This window comes from Jaculus jaculus, chromosome 15, assembly GCF_020740685.1.
Source record: "Jaculus jaculus isolate mJacJac1 chromosome 15, mJacJac1.mat.Y.cur, whole genome shotgun sequence".
Taxonomy (NCBI): domain Eukaryota; kingdom Metazoa; phylum Chordata; class Mammalia; order Rodentia; family Dipodidae; genus Jaculus; species Jaculus jaculus.
Window position 1 is genome coordinate 20,722,220 of NC_059116.1, and position 16,371 is coordinate 20,738,590.

General features: G+C 48.0%; 1 protein-coding gene across 4 annotated transcripts; it reads right to left on the bottom strand.

Moving 5' to 3' along the window:
• Nucleotides 1-719: 719 nt before the first annotated feature.
• On the bottom strand, nt 720-6,955 carry Adcyap1 (adenylate cyclase activating polypeptide 1). Of its 4 annotated transcripts, none has more exons than XM_045134615.1 (6): nt 6,844-6,955; nt 6,234-6,415; nt 5,748-5,858; nt 3,382-3,495; nt 2,823-2,921; nt 720-1,798 (listed from the first exon to the last, which is right to left on the bottom strand). In XM_045134615.1, the coding sequence occupies exons 3-6, from the start codon at nt 5,855-5,857 to the stop codon at nt 1,606-1,608; spliced, it is 516 nt and encodes a 171-aa protein (XP_044990550.1). In that variant the 5' UTR covers nt 5,858; nt 6,234-6,415; nt 6,844-6,955; the 3' UTR covers nt 720-1,605. The 4 variants fall into 4 exon arrangements, with proteins under 4 accessions (XP_044990550.1, XP_044990548.1, XP_004654879.1 ...); XM_045134613.1 differs by having other exon boundaries at nt 3,382-3,498; XM_004654822.2 differs by lacking the exons at nt 6,234-6,415; nt 6,844-6,955 and having other exon boundaries at nt 5,748-6,029.
• Between the last annotated feature and the right edge of the window lie 9,416 nt (nt 6,956-16,371).

Below are 16,371 nucleotides of genomic sequence, written 5' to 3' on the forward strand. Positions count from 1 at the left end.
CGTTAGCCAAGGAAGGATACAAGGGCGGGTTGTGGGAGCTTGCTCACTTCACTGTCGACCACAGACATAAGATAGATAGTACTCATACATATGAAGATTAGGTTTAAATAATTTATCATATCAGTTAGTCAAACTGAGCAACATGTGAACACTACACATTCTAATATGACAGAGATTGGTTTTATGAAATAAATTTTACTAAGCAATAAGCCATAATGTAGAAAAATACATTTTTACCTACAAACTCAATGAACAAGAAACAACAAGTTCATATATAGTGCATAATTACTTTGTCATAGATAACACAACGGTTCCTAAACTTTACAATAACTGCTTGCATCAAACAACAGCGACAAAGAGAGAGAGAGAAGCATTCACAGGTTTAAGAAGAGTAAATGAAAACTTGTAACCCATACTTAGTGCAGGGAGATAGGAAGGGGAGGGTCTTCAGAAAAAAACACAAAGGAAGGGGAGAGCTCAGAGCAGGGCTCAAAGGGGAAGATCCTGGCCATTTCACAAGACAGAAGCATGAACAGCACTGGAGAAAAACACATCGTACTTTGCACCCATTTCCAACACCCAGCGCCCATCATCAGTCAGGCAGCGGGACCTGCCGAGGGAGGGACTGGAGCTGCCCCAGCTTGACAGACCTGGGGTCATCTATAAACCAATCCCTCCACAAGATCCTCCTCTGCTGCCGAATCCTCGGCCTCTGTTTCCTTCATTTTTGTTCCAATTGCCCTAACCTTGGGAATTTTTTTTTTTTTTTTTAGGTTCCCTGGAGAAACAGGATGAAGTCCAGAAGAGAGAGCTTTCTCCCTTCCGTACAACTCCTCACCTCTTTCTCCAGGGGAATGACTTGAATTTCGGGGGGGGGGGGGCAAGCACAATTTGGATCGAGCTGTTGTTTTATTCGAATTTTCCTTCTGGGCTGAGAGTCTGAAGAGACAGACAAATACACATAAAAGTAAATCAAAATAAAGCGAAAGGATTGGAGTGGCCACCCAGCCACTGGGGACAAATGCTCACAGGAATGAGTTAGGCTGGGATTCAAGCAGCCGGCCCCAGGGACTCGCTGGGAATGAAAGCCTTCCAGCAATTCTCCGAATCATGACCTCAGAGTCCCCTAAAAGGCAGGGCATCTTTTTTTTTTTTATGTACAGTAGCAAATGGTCAATAATAATATCTTCAGGCCTGTTGTGGATAAAAATACTATCCTTTGAATTCCAGTTTACAAAAATAGGAGTAATATTTAAAACAATGATTGTCTATTTTTTTCTATTTATTTTATATAAAAACATAAACAGCTCAGGCGAATTTTCAATCCTTGTGCAGGCTTCGTATGAATTGCTTCCTACTATACTTATATTCTTAATATATATTTATAATATATATCAATAATTGGTCCACAAAGTATATCTGTGCATTCTCTCGTGCTTTGTAAAAAGAAAAAAAAAACAATATCGTTATCAAAATATTCATTTAATGGCTTTACTTCATACATAAATACATGTTTGGATAGAACACATGAGCGATGACTTCAGTCAGTTTTGGAAAAAAAAAATGACTTCTCATTGTATACACAAGGTAGCTGGTAACTCATCGCTACAAAAACGCTATTCGGCGTCCTTTATTTTTAACCCTTTGTTTATACCTTTTCCCTAGGACGGCCGCCAAGTATTTCTTGACGGCCATTTGTTTCCGATAGCGGCTGTAGCTGTCCGTGAAGATGCCATCCGAGTGGCGTTTGGAGAGGGGCGAGTCGTAGTCATCCGCGCCGCCCCCGCCCGGGGTCCCCCTGTGAGGAAAGGGGGGTTCAGTAGCAGCGGGGGCGCGGGCTAGCCTCCGCCGCCCTCCTCGGTGGGGACTGGCACGCCTCCCTCCATCCCTGCATCTCTCCTTCCCCATCCCTGCGTCCCTCCCTCCATTCCTACATCCCTCCCTATCCCAGGACGTCCTAAGCCCTTCAGGAGGACCCCGGGGTTTCTGAGAAAACTGCGCACTTTGTAAACCTTCCTGCTAAGATGCATCCATCTGCGTCCTGACTGAACCCCTAACACACAAAGAAAATGACCCGAGGGGTCCCCCCCACCCCAACCCGCGCCTCCGCAAGGTGCCACTTGCAGGCTCCTCCATGATCCATCCCTCCCGTAATTCCTAGCCAAACACGAACACGCCTCACCCTCCCCTAAGTTAAAAAAAAAAAAAAAACACGTGATGATAATATTATAAGTCGACAGGCTGCAGGCAATATTTCTCATCGCCATGAATTATTCATTGGCGAGAATGTAATCTGTTTTCCCGTGGGCTTTATTAAAATGTTGCCTTCTGCTCGCCCGGGCTTCACGCGGGACCCTGGCTCGGGGTCTGTCTGGCGCTTAAGCAAAACTGTTTTCTCCCATTTGCGTCCCTAGTAAAGGCAAGGCTCGCCGCCACCACCACCACCTGCCATTCTTGGAGGGAATTAGTGCAAATCCTCCCGCGAACCTCAAACCTCGAAGGTTCTAAATGACTGGTGGGAGGGGAGGAAGGCGGAATGTTTGATTTGAATTTCTCTTCTTTCAAAACGGATGCAAAATCCCTAATTCTCCAACCCTCCCTCCTTCTCCACGCTCTTGGAGCTAATGTAACACCCAACTTCTAGCTCTTCTGTGTGCGCCCAGCGAAGGGTGCCACCCACCCGTGGCCCAGCCCCCAGGAGGGGAGGGGGCGCAGACACACCCTCGGCCCCACGTGCTCGACACCGCCCCCGAAGCCGGAGCCGCCCCGCCCCTGTGCGCACGCGCCGCCGCGCTCCGGTTAACTCTTTCCCAAACTCTTACCCCGCGCCCTTGGTCACGAGAGACTGCGGGTACTTCCTGGCCGACAGCTGGCCCAGGACCTTGCGGTAGGCCTTGTGGAGGATCTCATTGGCGACGTCTCTATAGGGAAGGCAAAGTGTGCGCCCGAGGTCACCATCTGCGACCCCAAGTGACAGCCACAATCCCAACACCCCCTCCCTCTCCGGGCAGGGCTCCGGACGCACCGGGTCTTTTAAAGAGGATGACCTTGGGCACAGCTAGGAGGGACAGAACTTGGGAGCAAATCTAGGAAGTGCCTAGGAATGAATGCTAAGATCCAGAGGTGGTCGAAGCCAGGCCACACCTGAGTTCCCCATCTACTTTGTCGCAGTCTCCCTGTACTCCTTGTTGGCGGGGGATGGGAGGGGTACACAGCCCTCTGACACCCACGCGGCCTCAGGTCCACAGGGATCCACCCCCTAACTTCTCGTCGCTGTCTTGGATTCAGCCAAAGAGAGACTGGAGGACTTTTCGTGGAAACGGACCTACGCGGAGAGGCCACCACCACCCAGTCCCTCCCAGAGAGCGCCCCAGGCCGTACCTTCGTTCTGCCGGGTAGTAGACGGCGTAGGCGGGGCTCAGGGCGCCCGGCGGGTCCCATTCGTAAAAGTCCTGCAGTGGGTTTCCATCCTCGTCATAAGCCTCGTCCTCTGACCTGCTAGGAAGCCAGAAAGAAGGTCTGTTGAAGTCCTGCCCCAGCTCTACAGAGAACCCCCCAAAAAAATAGGGGGGACTCCTGTGGGGTTTTTTTCATCGTAATAATAACCCACCCAGAAATATCTGTTCTTATACATAGAGACAGAGGAAAGGAGGAGGTAACTACAGCCAAAAGCAATTCCTACTCCTCTCATGTCTATAAAGAATTATTGCCCTGCGGGAGCGCTGGGGGAAACGGTGACCGTCTCTGCGCACCCGTCACCTGGCCACTGGAGAGGACTGCCCCGCTCGCTCCCCAGCACCCTCTAAGCAGACCGGCCAGTGCAAAGCTCTGAAAGGGAGAGAAGCCCCGAAGCGACTGGGAAAGATGGGTGGGGTGCACGAGGCCAACTTTTCTCAGCCAACCACCCCCTACACACACACACACACACACACACACACACACACACACACACCCGAGCCGCCAAGCCCAGGGGAGCCCTTCCCCGCCCAGATGTAGGTCACCGAGAACCTCCAGCTTCTATTTTGGGACGGAGAGAATCTGCTAGGAACATGAATAATAGATGCCCCTAAACTTAGCAGGTTTGGCGGCGGCTCTTCCTGTGGTGTGTCCGCCTCCCTTCCAGTGCCTATCACCCTGGAAAAAAAGGCGCTGGGAACTTTGAAAATAGCTGGAGGTGAAACAAGAGGGTTTTCAAGTCCATTAAATAAATAGTTCGCGCTAATGTGTTTAGCGGGTGGCGGAGTGACAGGATCTGGTCTCAACACCAGAAGCTCCGGGGAAAAGGGCTCTCAATTGGAAGACTGACATCTGCCTACCTCCTCCGTCCTTAACGTGGGACCGGGAAGAAAAGTGGAGAGGGACTAAAACGCAAAACCCGGTGCTTTGGGCACTTGGAAAGATTCCCATAAAGCTGCGTGGACAGAGAGCATTGTCGAGGCCGGGTGAGAGCCAGTTAACTCCAACATCCTCTGCGCGCACGGGTGCAGAGGCCCGAGCGAGGCGAGCGCATCCCTCGGCGCGGCGCACTCCGAGCCTTGAGGCTCGGCCATGCTCCCCAGCCCTGGGCCCCAGGAAAGCAAACCCAGATCTTTCTAGGCACTTCTGCTCTGACCTAGACGCCAGAATGCTACTAAGCCAAAAGGTAGAAACCATGTCCGCAGGCAAATTGCTGGTCAGAAATCCCCTTAGGGCGGACGTTGTTGGGCGCGGCTGGGAGAGGCGGTCCGCGCGCGCTCTCGGCCGCTGCCCCGAGCGCCACCCGGCGCCCGCCGACGCCGCGCTCCCGGACGCACCGCACCGTCCCGCACGGCGGGACGAAGGGGGGGAGTCCTCGGGCTCAGAGGGTTGAGACCAAATCCAGGGTTCCTCCCTCCGCAGTGGACGTCCTCCCGACCCCGCCTGCCGGCTGGCTTTCTCTTCGCCCTACACACCCGTTTCTCTCCCTCACTCGCAGTTTCTTTCTTTCTCTCTCTCTTTCTTTCTTCCTTCATTCCCTCCTTTCTTCCTTCCTTCCGTCTCTCAAGTAGCTTTTCCTTAAAACCGTGGCTGGCCAACACCTCCTCCACCGCCCTTTACCCCAAAACACACACACACACACACACACACACACACACACACACGCACACACACCAGACAGCCTGGGACGCAAACTCCAGTTGGAACCCAGACCAGATCGTTTGAAAGAAAGCTTTGGCGAGGAAAGAATCCCAATGAGAAGAAAGGGAAGGACGGAGGAGAGACCCCGCCCCAATAGTCCGGAACCAGCTGTAACAAAGCAAAGTCCCGGCCAGCCTCCAGCTCAGCCTCTGTCCCTCACAACCCCACCCCCGGCTTTGCTCGGGGAGACCAAATTCTCTCCTAACCCATCCTAAGAATAGGTCAAAGAAACTAAGCTGGGGGGGGGGCTCTCCCTGCCCCCCACCCCCCATTCATTCTTGGACCAGGTTGAGGTTGGAAAGGTTTCTCTCTACCTGAGTCCCCCCCGCCTCCGCCGGGTAGGAGGAAGGGCACCTGCCCTGCTTCCACCCCCATCCCCTACCCCCCACCCCCCACGGCTTAGCTTGGGGCTGGGACGCCGATCCAGCCCCAGCTGGTGGATTCGCACTGGGGGGGGGAGGGGGCGCAGGAAGCGATGCTTAACTGCAGCCGGTACTGTCAGGGAGTGGGACTGCCCGGAGGGCGACCTGGAGGAAGCGTCCCGGCGAAGTGAAGGTCCAAGCCCGGCCTGGACGTCCAGAACACCTTACCTGAGCCCGGGGAAGCGGAGTCCGGAGGTGGCCGGTGAGCAATACCCGCTGCTGTGCATTATAATCCCGTAGACCAGCAGGGCCAGCCTCGCCCGGCTACACATGGCCATCCTGCGCAGGAGGGAAAAGAGGAAGCCCGCACGGCGGTGAGAACTCTCCTGGCCTTCCACCCTCCTGACCCCCTAAAAGACTCCCAGGAGCTGGGGGGGGGGCGAGGAGCAGTGGAAGGAGCGAAGGCCCCACGCACACCCGGCAGTGTTCAAACCACTTAGCCACAGCCTGCGCGCCACTTCTCCCTGGCTATAATTGCGGGGTGGGGGGGGGGTGCGGGAATTAACATATATGCATCTATACCCAGTAACTACCCAAACCTGGCTGATGCCAACGGGGAGGTTTTTTTAAAAAAAAAAAAAATCCAAAGTCAACGAGTTGTTTGGTTTGGTAAGATATTTCCGCGCCCCCACCCCCTTCAGACTCAACTCTTACCGCTGCTAGCAGAGGGTGTGATGCCAACGTAGGACGGCGGGCACCACCAACCAGGGCTCCTTGGGAGTTTCTGCGCTGGAGTCACAACCTGAGAGGCATCACCACGGTCTGGCGTTGTTGTCTGTCTCGGGGAGAGAAGCCGCGGGAATTAAGCAGGAGGAGGACTTGATGATGTTCTCGGGCTCAAAAAAAAAAAAAAAAAAAAGTTTTGTAGACGCACGGAACTAGGTGGAAGCGCTGGCACGCAGAGAAGGGGAGGGGGCGAGGAGCCAAAGGGAGGAGGAGGAAAGGGGGGTGGGAAGCCTGAAGTCCACCGGGAGAAAGAAGCAAGAGACTGTGGAGAAGAGGGAAAGTCAGAGAAGAAAAGGAGCGGGGTGCAAGCTGCAAGGTGGGCGGCAGCCCCCCTTCAGCTCCCGGGTCTCCCGGCTGCGTCTGCAGAAGCGGCTGCTTAGGCTGCTGTCCGTGGTGCTGGCAGCGAGGCAGCGGTGACCGGCCTTCTGCTGGTATTTATACATGCAGTTAGCTGGGGGGAGAAAAAAAAAAAAAAAGAAAGAAAGAAATCTATCCGAACATGGTTTTAGGAGAGCCCTCTCTGTCAACACCTGTCTACCTAGTGCCTTGAAGTCCAGAATATCTGTAGTGCACTGTTGCGCTCCGATTTTTATTCATGAAATGACTTCCTTTTTTTTTTTTTCAGTCACGTAATGATCGAGTATCAGTAAAAGACGTCAGCAACGCAGTCCCTGAAGGAACATATTAACTATTCTGTGTTGTCCTCTAGGATGATAAGATCCGGAGTCATCGACTTCTCATAAACACCTTTCACTCATACCCTCTTTGTTGGTTTTTTTTTTTTTTTTTTTTTTTGTTTAAGAAGTCTAATTATTTTGACGGTTTTCACTCCCCACCACCACCACCACCATTTCTCAAGGACAACTAAAGAATGCATAGAATCTGGAGGATGATAAACTCATGTTTTTTGACCATATCCATCCATCCATCCCTCCCTCTCTCTCTCTCTCTCTCTCTCTCTCTCTTTACTTTTCCATCAAGTCCTACCAGTGAAAGCTCGCTGTGCTCCTGGAATTAAGTACCACCAAGCTCTCCTATTAATAAATCTAATTTAGATCTCCTAATTTCTTGCGTATGTTCTTCCAGATAAGCAATTAAATGTGGAAGTCGTTTTGGTTGTGTGTGTGTTTTTTTAAGGGAAGTCTTGGAGGATTTTCAGTAAACCTCTAATGAGTCTGGCTGTGTTGACAGACTGTCTCTGAGTAGATTAATGAGAGCTAAGGCTGCTTTGGGAGCTGGGCCCGCGGAGCTGTCCGGGGCTCTGGGTTCTGAACTGCCTGGGCGCAGATGTAGCCACCGGCTTAATTTTCACCAGAGCCTCTAAATATGAAGATTTGGCAACAGTGCCATGACTGTGCGGATTCATTGTCTAAATCACCCCGCTGTTCAGATGTGTCCTTCCTTGCAGTCAGCGTCCATGAGTAACCCTAACAGTGGACATCTTCTCAAACCAGGCCTGGGATTTCAGTGGGGACCAGTCTCCTTCTTTAGTCCTGATGCTTGGATCCCTGGGCTTCCTGTTGGCAGACCTTCTCCACACGTTCTCTGGCACTTACTGGTTTGAAAAAAATGCAATTGCAACATGGTGTTTTCCACAAGAATCGAAATTTTGAGAATGTGAGGGTGAGAAATCTGTTTCTTGCACTTCCTTTACAAGTTATATTCTGGCTGGAGGAAATACGGGTAGAGAGGGAAAACATGAGAATTCCCAGTACAAGTTCACTTGCTGAACTTCCTCGGGAATGGTTAAATTTTTTTAACTGCGAATGAAATGGGAAAAAGAAAGTCATTCGGGAAGACTATACCTATTCAGAACCTCCCATGCCCCTGAGTAATTCCAGAAGATTCTTTTAAGTTTCCACTCCAGTAAGAGACCTTGAGTGTATTTCTTTTCAAAGGGAAATAGGGACATCAATAACCATGACTGATGCGTTTTAATTATTTGGATCTTACACCAAAAAAAAAAAAATAGTAAGGGAAATTGCAATCAAGTGAGAGTGTTTCCTGTTGCTCTGATGGGGAGCTAAACATTTAAATAAGCGACATCGCTTCTGCATGCTTTTTCCCAGACATAACATTTCTCATTCCTGATGTGGTCCCCGCCCTTGTTTAAGATTTAATACTTCCTCCAAGACTCAAAGTTTGACTTATTCCTGCTCACCAGTGAACCGAAGCTATCTGCTTCCTCCCCATTTCTCCCTAGCCCTAGCCTGCCTGTCTTCCTGAACACGTCGATCTAAGTGGGGACTTGGAGGTCTGCAAAGCTTCTGGGCTTTTGCTTGGGGCCAGAGTGCGTGCGGCCAGCGCTCTCCCACTGCCCCTGCGGGCCACAGGACAGGACAGGACAGGACAGGACAATCCACCAAACAGCCCAAGGCCATTGCCTACTGTGGGTTTCCTGCCTTACTGCGCAGCGCCAAAGGTGAACCCCATTAAAATCCTTACTCTTTCCTCCCACGCGAATTCCGAAATGAGTTCAAGCCGCAGAAATATTTGAAAGAAGAAGGAGGAGGAAAAAAATCTCTGAGACTCATTGTACAAAATTCACCGGCTCAACTTAAGTCAAGGGAGCCACCGTGTGGGGAAGGAAGTGCGCTGACTTCAAGGCCTGTGGAAAAGGAGGAGAAATTACAGATGGGAATGATTGGGATGGTGAAAGCTAAGGGGTCCCCCCCCCCGGGGGGCAGAAACCCAGTGACTGTGCCACTCACGGGCAGGACCAACACAGAACTCCAGAGTCCAGGACTACAAAAGCCCCAGGCGTCCAGGCTGGAACCTTACTCAGTGGACTTGAGACTGAGCACAGTTGTTGAGATCCTTAGTCGCTGAGCCACAAAGACCCTGCAACTATTGCTGGCCACAGTCTAAAACCCACCTTGCGCTGCCCTGCCCTCAGCTGCTGGAGAGGTGGAACCCCTGAGCTTCTTCTGGGGCACCATGCTGCACTTCTCCCCCCGCCCCGCCCCCACCCCCCCCCCCCCCCCCCGCCCCCTTGCCAGGAACCATTTCTAATGAGGGGGATCTGGTATCTGGCAAGCAAGGAAGGGTTCCTGTTTAAAGTTCTGGCTGGGGCTGATGGAGAAGGAAATGGAAGGAATAAAAGCCCAGTGTGCGCGCTGAGAGCTGCTGCAACCCTGGCCTAGCAACCCTGCCTGGTCAAAGCTGCCCACGGAACTGTTTTCTGGTTACTTTTGGAGGGTCAAAGACCAAAACTAGCTCTCTAACTTCTAACAAAAAGTGGGAATTGGCCTTAAATCTCTCTCCTCTGGGGGCAGCGGGGGGGGGGGGGTCTGGGACCTCTGGAAACTGTGTGGAAAAGGTCAGGTAGAACCTTCTGGCTAGCTGGAGAGCCACCTTTTCCTGATCTCACCAAGGAGGACTGGAGGGCAACTCCAGCTGACACTTGTTAATTCCAGATGCACGTGGCAGCTAGGTAGAAAGTGCTGGGCGGAGCCTGGGACCCTCCATTGAAGAGCTGTTTGGAAGGACAAGGAAAGGGGGGAGGGGCCCAACAAGCGAACGAATGAGCTGCGCCTTTGGATTTTATCTTGTTCTCACCCAGTGTCTCTCTCAAATGGACTTTTTTCATAACCTCCTACCACGACTAAGGCTAAAATCATGAGAGCAACTACCAAATCTCCTATAAATAATTGAAAATAGAGGGATTGAACTTTTTATTTACAGATTGCTCAAAGGAATTGTGAGCCTTCTTTCCAGTACCCACAACTCCTCCTTTCAGAATCCCCTACTGCACACACACGCACACACACACACACATACACACACACACACACACACACACACACACTTTTGTAGATGTCCCGGGATGGCAAAGTTCTGATCAACTATGAAATCCAGGAATGAGATCTTAGCTAGAATCAAGTTCAGATAGAAAAAGTGGAAGAAGCCAGGTGTGGTGGTGGACACCTTTAATCCCAGCACTCAGAAGACAGAAGGGAGAACTTGGTGAGTTCGAGGCCACCCTTAGACTCCATAGTGAATTCCAGGTCAGCCTGGGCTAGAGTGAGACCCTACCTCGAAAAACAAAAACAAACAAGCAAAAGTGGAAGAACCAGGGAAGTGTTTAATAGAGTTCACATTCTCAGCCCCGTCCTCCTAAGAAACAGAGTGATTAAAGAAGTCTGGAGCTGAGCTTGACCTAGCTGGGAGATGCTCTTTGGGAAGTGGTTTGTTGGAAATGAATGTTCCTGGATTTCGAATCCCTTCTGTGCCCGCTCCTTTTTATCTTATCTTGTTGGTCCTTCAGATGTGAACATGAGTTTTGATCCAAAGTGAACACGAGCTAAAAGTCAAATGAACACATCCCTGAATTGTTTCTCCCAACACGTCTGCTGATTCTGATGTTGTAGTCTTGACCCTTGCACCAACGTTCAATTCCAAGAACGCTTTTGGCCTTCGAGGAAGTAGATGTGTGTAATGAAACAGGAGGACATGTGTCTAGTATAGTTAATGAGGGTGAGTTTGCGGGTGGACACTAGCAGGTGTAATGTGCAATGTTATCTGGTCAGCTCCCTGCTCTGAGCCACCTCCACCTGGGAAGTCTGTTGAACCGGAATCTGTCCTAAAAACCCACGGTGACATACGTCATCCATGTAAGTGAGCCTCAGTTTCCCAGGTAAGGAGATCAGATCGCCACTACTTTCCTTCTTAGTCATTCTTTTTTGTTTGTTTGCTTGCTTTTTGTTTTGTTTTGTTTTTTGAGGTAAGGTCTCACCTGGCTCAGGCTGACCTGGAATTCACTATGGAGTCTCAGGATGGCCTCGAACTCTCAGCGATCCTCCTACCTCTGCCTCCCGAGTGCTGGGATTAAAGGCGAGTGCCAACTCACTCAGCATCCTTCTTAGTCATTCTTAGCACTCATAATTTCCCTGTGCCTCTAGCCCTTTCTTAGATACCTAGTCCACTGTTCTTCACCATCACTCTTTCCATGTCCAGCTCCATCAGAACTTTTTCTTGATGTGTGTGTGTGTGTGCGCATGCACGTACGTATGCACGTCGACATGGGTATATATATATATATATACACATGCATGTGGAGGCTAGAGCTTGACATCAGGTTCTTCCTCTCTCCACCTTATTTATTTATTTTTTTTAATTTATTCGCAAGGAGAGAGAGAGAGAGGGTAAGGGAGAGAGAGAGAGAATGAGAATGGGTGCACCAGGGCCTCTTGACGATGCAAACCAACTCTGGACACACGCACCACTCTATGTATCTGGGTTTATGTGGATACTGAGGAATCAAACCCAGGCTGTCAGGCTTTGCAAGCAGGTATCCTAACCACTGAGCAATCTCACCAGCCTGTCCACCACCTGGCCAATAAGTTGCATAGACACTCCTTTTCTCTGTCTTCCCCCCAGGCACTTGCCACCATGCCCAGATTTTATGTGGGCACTGGCGAGCTGATCTCAGGCATACATGCTCGTATGGTAAGCACTTTACTGACCAAGCCATCCCCCCACCCCAACCAGATATTGTAAGAATATACACAGACATGTTTACACAAAGCATGTTCACACGTTCCTAGTATAAGCAATACTAAATCAAAGATTTACAAAATCATATATTCTCTTTCCTTTCTCTACTAGCCAGAATCAGGCTGTCATGAGACTTTGGCCAGGGTTGGGGGGGGCACAAGCTTGACGCAGAGAATCATCCACCCCCATGGGGGACAAAAGTGAATTATAACCCTGTGTTCAGTTTCACTCCAAACCTTTTTCTGTCCTGACTCTTCCAGAAAATGTGATGACTAATGATTCATTTCATACCGATGATACCTGTAGGGAAACCCAAATGTTCCACCTCGGGACATCATGACCACCACTTACTAGACTGCCTGCGTCATGCTTGTGTGAACTCACTATGAAGTTAAGGTGCTGATGAACTGACCCATGATGTGCTATGACTTCTCTGACCTTCAGAATGGAGGGAGTGCCTCATACTCTGAAAACAACAAGAAAAGGAAAGCCCATCCAAAACACAAGAGCAAAGAACCTCCAATCCAAGAACTGCAGATTTGAGGGGAGGGTGGCAGTGAGAAATTTGCTGGTTGTTTTAAGACACAACACAGAGACACAAGAAACAAAAGCCAGGATGTAATATTTATGGTAGGTTTAGGTAATTGCAAGCAACTCACAAAGGCCTAGGGAGATGGCTCAGTGTAAAGGTGCTTGCTTCAAGTAACTCTCACATATGACTCTTCTAGGACCTAATTCTCTGAACATGAATTTATTTGGTACCAAAAGAAGTAACCCAGACTTCACTATATAACATCTGCCAAATTCTCCTGAGAGTTCCAAAACATTTCCTCTAAAACCAAGAAGAAAGTCTTTTTAACTTATGCTGATCACATAAAGCTCAAGTACAGGAGAAAAGGAAGCCAAATATCCTAATTGAGTGTTTAAGAGAACTTCTGAAAACATTGAAATAGGAACCTGTGTGCAAAGCAAAACAAGGGGTTTTTTTTGTTTGTTTGTTTGCTTGTTTGTTTTTGCTTTTGTTTGGGTTGGTTTTTTGAGGTAGGGCCTTGCTCTAGCCCAGACTGACCTGGAATTCACTACGTAGTCTCAGGGTGCCCTTAAACTCACAATGATCCTCCTACCTCTTCCTCCTGAGTGCTGGGATTAAAGGTGTGTGCCACCATGCCTGGCTTCAAAGTTGTTGTTGTTGTTTTTTAATTTTAATATTGTATTTTCATTTATATGTTTGTTTGATAGAGAAAGAGGGAGAGAGAGAGAGAATGGGCATGCCAGGGCCTCCAGCCACTGCAAATGAACTACAGACAATGCAGCCTCTTGGGCATCTGGCTAACATGGGTCCTGGGGAATTGAACCTGGGCCCTGTGGCTTTGCAGGCAAATGCCTTAACCACTAAGTCATCCATCCAGCCCTTATTTTATTTAGTTATTTATTTATTTGCAACCCCAGAGAGAGAGAGAAAAGACAGACAGATAGAATGGGCACACCAGGGCCTCCATCCCCTGCAAACAAACTTAAGATATATGTGCCACTTTGTGCATCTGGCTTTACGTGGGTATTGGGAAATCAAACCCAGGTCATTAGGCATTACAGGCAAGCACCTTAACCACTGTGCCATCTCTCCAACCCCAAAACAAAGTTTTTATATGTAAATCAAAAGAATATTTTGCTTAAAGGGTTCATAATATCTCCATCTAACCTCTAGGCTTAGACTCCATCTTCATCAATGAATAGATATGTTTGTAACAATTTTATAAAAACATTACTTTTCACTGATATTATTACTGGGCTGAAGAGATGGATTAGCAGTTAAGCCACTTATCTACAAAGCCTAACAACCTAAGCTCGACACCCCAGTACCCACAAAAGCCAAATGCATAAAGTGGTGCATGCATCTGCAGTCTGTTTGCAGTGTCTAGAGGCCCTGGCGCACTCATTAATTCTCCCTCCCTCCCTCCCTGCCTCTCTCTCTCTCTCTCTCTCTCTCTCTGTGTGTGTGTGTGTGTGTGTGTGTGTGTGTGTGTTCAAGTTAATTAATTAATTAAATATTTATAAAATATTATTACCAGCCATGTGTGGTGGCACACACCTTTAATTCTAGCACTCAGGAGGCTGAGGTAGAAGGATCACTGTGAATCTGATGCCAGTCTACGCTAGAGTGAGACCCTGCCTCAAAAAAAGAAAGCATAGGGACTGGAGAAATGGCTTAGTGTTTAAGGCACTTGCCTGCAAAGCCAAAGGACCCAGGTTCAATTCCCCAGGACCCAGGGGACACACATCTGGAGTTCATTTGCAGCAGCTGGAAGGCCTAACACACCCATTCTCTCTCTCTTTCTCTCTCTGTCTCTCAAATAAATAAAGAAAAGTAAAATATTTAAAAAAAAAAAAGGAAAACACAGCATAGCCAGGTGTGGTGGCGCACGCCTTAACAGCAGCACTCGGAAGGCAGAGGTAGGAGTGCCATGAGTTCGAGGCCACCTTGAGACTACGAATTCCAGGTCAGCCTGGGCCAGAGCTAGAGCCTACCTCAAAAAATACAAGCAAAAATAATCATGTTTAATATAATAGAAATCAAATTCTGTCATCGTACTTGAATCTGGCTAAGTTAGAATAGGCTGCATACTTATGTGCTTTGTTTTATAGAATACAGGTGTTCTTCTAATGCATGCATGATATGCACACATATCCTTATTGACATACAACACAAGGGTAAAGGCTCAGAAGGTTAAAAGATTGCTGCCCAAAGCCATTATTGGAAATGATTCCCTACTTAAGGATGCAGTGAAGTTTTAGTGATATGCTTAGTAACAAAAAAAAAACATCAACCTTATTTAAACTCGTCATTTAATACCCATTGTATCATCCTATCTTATTAAATCATCATATAATTCAATACCACCAAAGCCATATGATTGTGGGTGACTCAAGATTTGTGAGTCAAGGGAGATGATGTATGTAGAAATGCTTTGCAACAATAGATCCTGGACCAGTAGAAACAGAGGCAAATTGGCATTTTTTAAAGCTCCTTTGATAGCTGTGATATTCTCTGTGCTAGTAAACATTTTTTTTCTTCTATTTAATACTTTCATTGCCCTGGGAGCTAGGCATGGAACCATTATCACTACCTTTACAGATTACTGACCTGGGTCTCTTAAAGGTTAGTCTGATGTGCCCACAGCTCATAGCTGACAAATGACAAAGTCAGATTTCAAACCCCAGCTGCTTTCCATGGTAGTACTTTTCTTCCCCTTCAGAAAAAAAAAAAAAAAAAAAAAAAACATAGGCCTTATCAGTTAAGGTGTTTGCCTGCCAAAGCCAAAGGATCCCGGGTTCAATTCTCCCAGACTCACATAAGCCAGATGCACAAGGGGGAGCACACGTCTGGAGTTTGTTTGCAGCAGCTGGAGGTCCTGGTGCATCATTCTCTCTCTCACTCAAATAAATAAATAAATGAATAAATTTTTTTTTAAACTCACATGATTGTTTAATAAAACACCAGTTTTAAGGCAGGAGTTTGAACAATTGTTCTTGATTTTTTTTTGAGTGGTTGGTTGGTTTGGCTGTTTTGTTGTTTTTGTTTTTTTGAGACAGGGTCTTGTGATGTGTCCCAGACTGGTCTGGAACTCATTATGTAGACCAGGCCAGACTCAAACTTATACTAATTCCCCTGCCTCATCCTGCTTGATGCTGAGAGTAGAGACATGTGCCACCCATCTGGACTGTCCTCGCTTTTGCCCTGAAATTTTAAGATGGTTGAAGTTAGATGTTTCATTTCCAAAAGCCTGAAGTTGCTCTCATGGGTATTTTTCCCCCATAGGTATTTTTAAATCTGATAAGATTGCAGGAGTTAAAACAATATGGAGCGGTCTGGAGAGATGGCTTAGCTGTGAAGGCACTTGCCTGAAAATCCAAAGGAACCAGATTTGATTCCCCGGGACCCACATAAGCCAGAGGCACAAGGTTACACATGCCTCTGGAGTTCATTTGCAGTGGCTGGAGGCCCTGGCATTCTCTCTCTCTCTCTCTCTCTCTCTCTCTCTCTCTCTGTCTGTCTGTCTGTCTGCAAATAAACAAATATAGGTGTGGAATTCAAATTTTCAGTATATCATGAAGACATAAGCAAGCAGTTTACAAAGTCTGAACCACTAGTGACCAAGACACTTACAAAAATACTTCCAGAGAGCTTTATTTTTCCAAATTGATAAGGCAGCTGTGTCCAACTTTTCTATTGGAAATCGCATGGTCATTTTTTAATTTAATTACTTTGTATTTTCTTCTTTGATCTGTTAGAAGTCACTCAACTATCAACGAAAATGTCCTTTTGTTTTTGGTTTTTTTTTTTTTTTTTTTTTAGCTTTGAACACACCAGGCAAGCAGGCAAGCACAAAAACACGACTTCTAAATCTATCACATTGGAGCCACGTATTTTGTTCTGCTGTATTGAATTGTCCAACATGCTAGGAGACATGTCCTCAAGCACTGCTGAGGAGTAGGTATGGATCTGTTTCATCCAGAGAACAGGTTGTCAACTATGCATAAATTAAGCCCACTAATTTATTTCTATGAATTC

Coding starts and splice junctions, on each gene's coding strand:
- Adcyap1 (XM_045134613.1), bottom strand. CDS start 5,857: ATGGCCATGTGTAGCCGGGCGAGGCTGGCCCTGCTGGTCTACGGGATT. Junction 3,499..5,747: donor CTCCGCTTCCCCGGGCTCAG/GTAAGGTGTTCT, acceptor CTGGCTTCCTAG/CAGGTCAGAGGACGAGGCTT. Junction 2,922..3,381: donor TACTACCCGGCAGAACGAAG/GTACGGCCTGGG, acceptor CCTTCCCTATAG/AGACGTCGCCAATGAGATCC.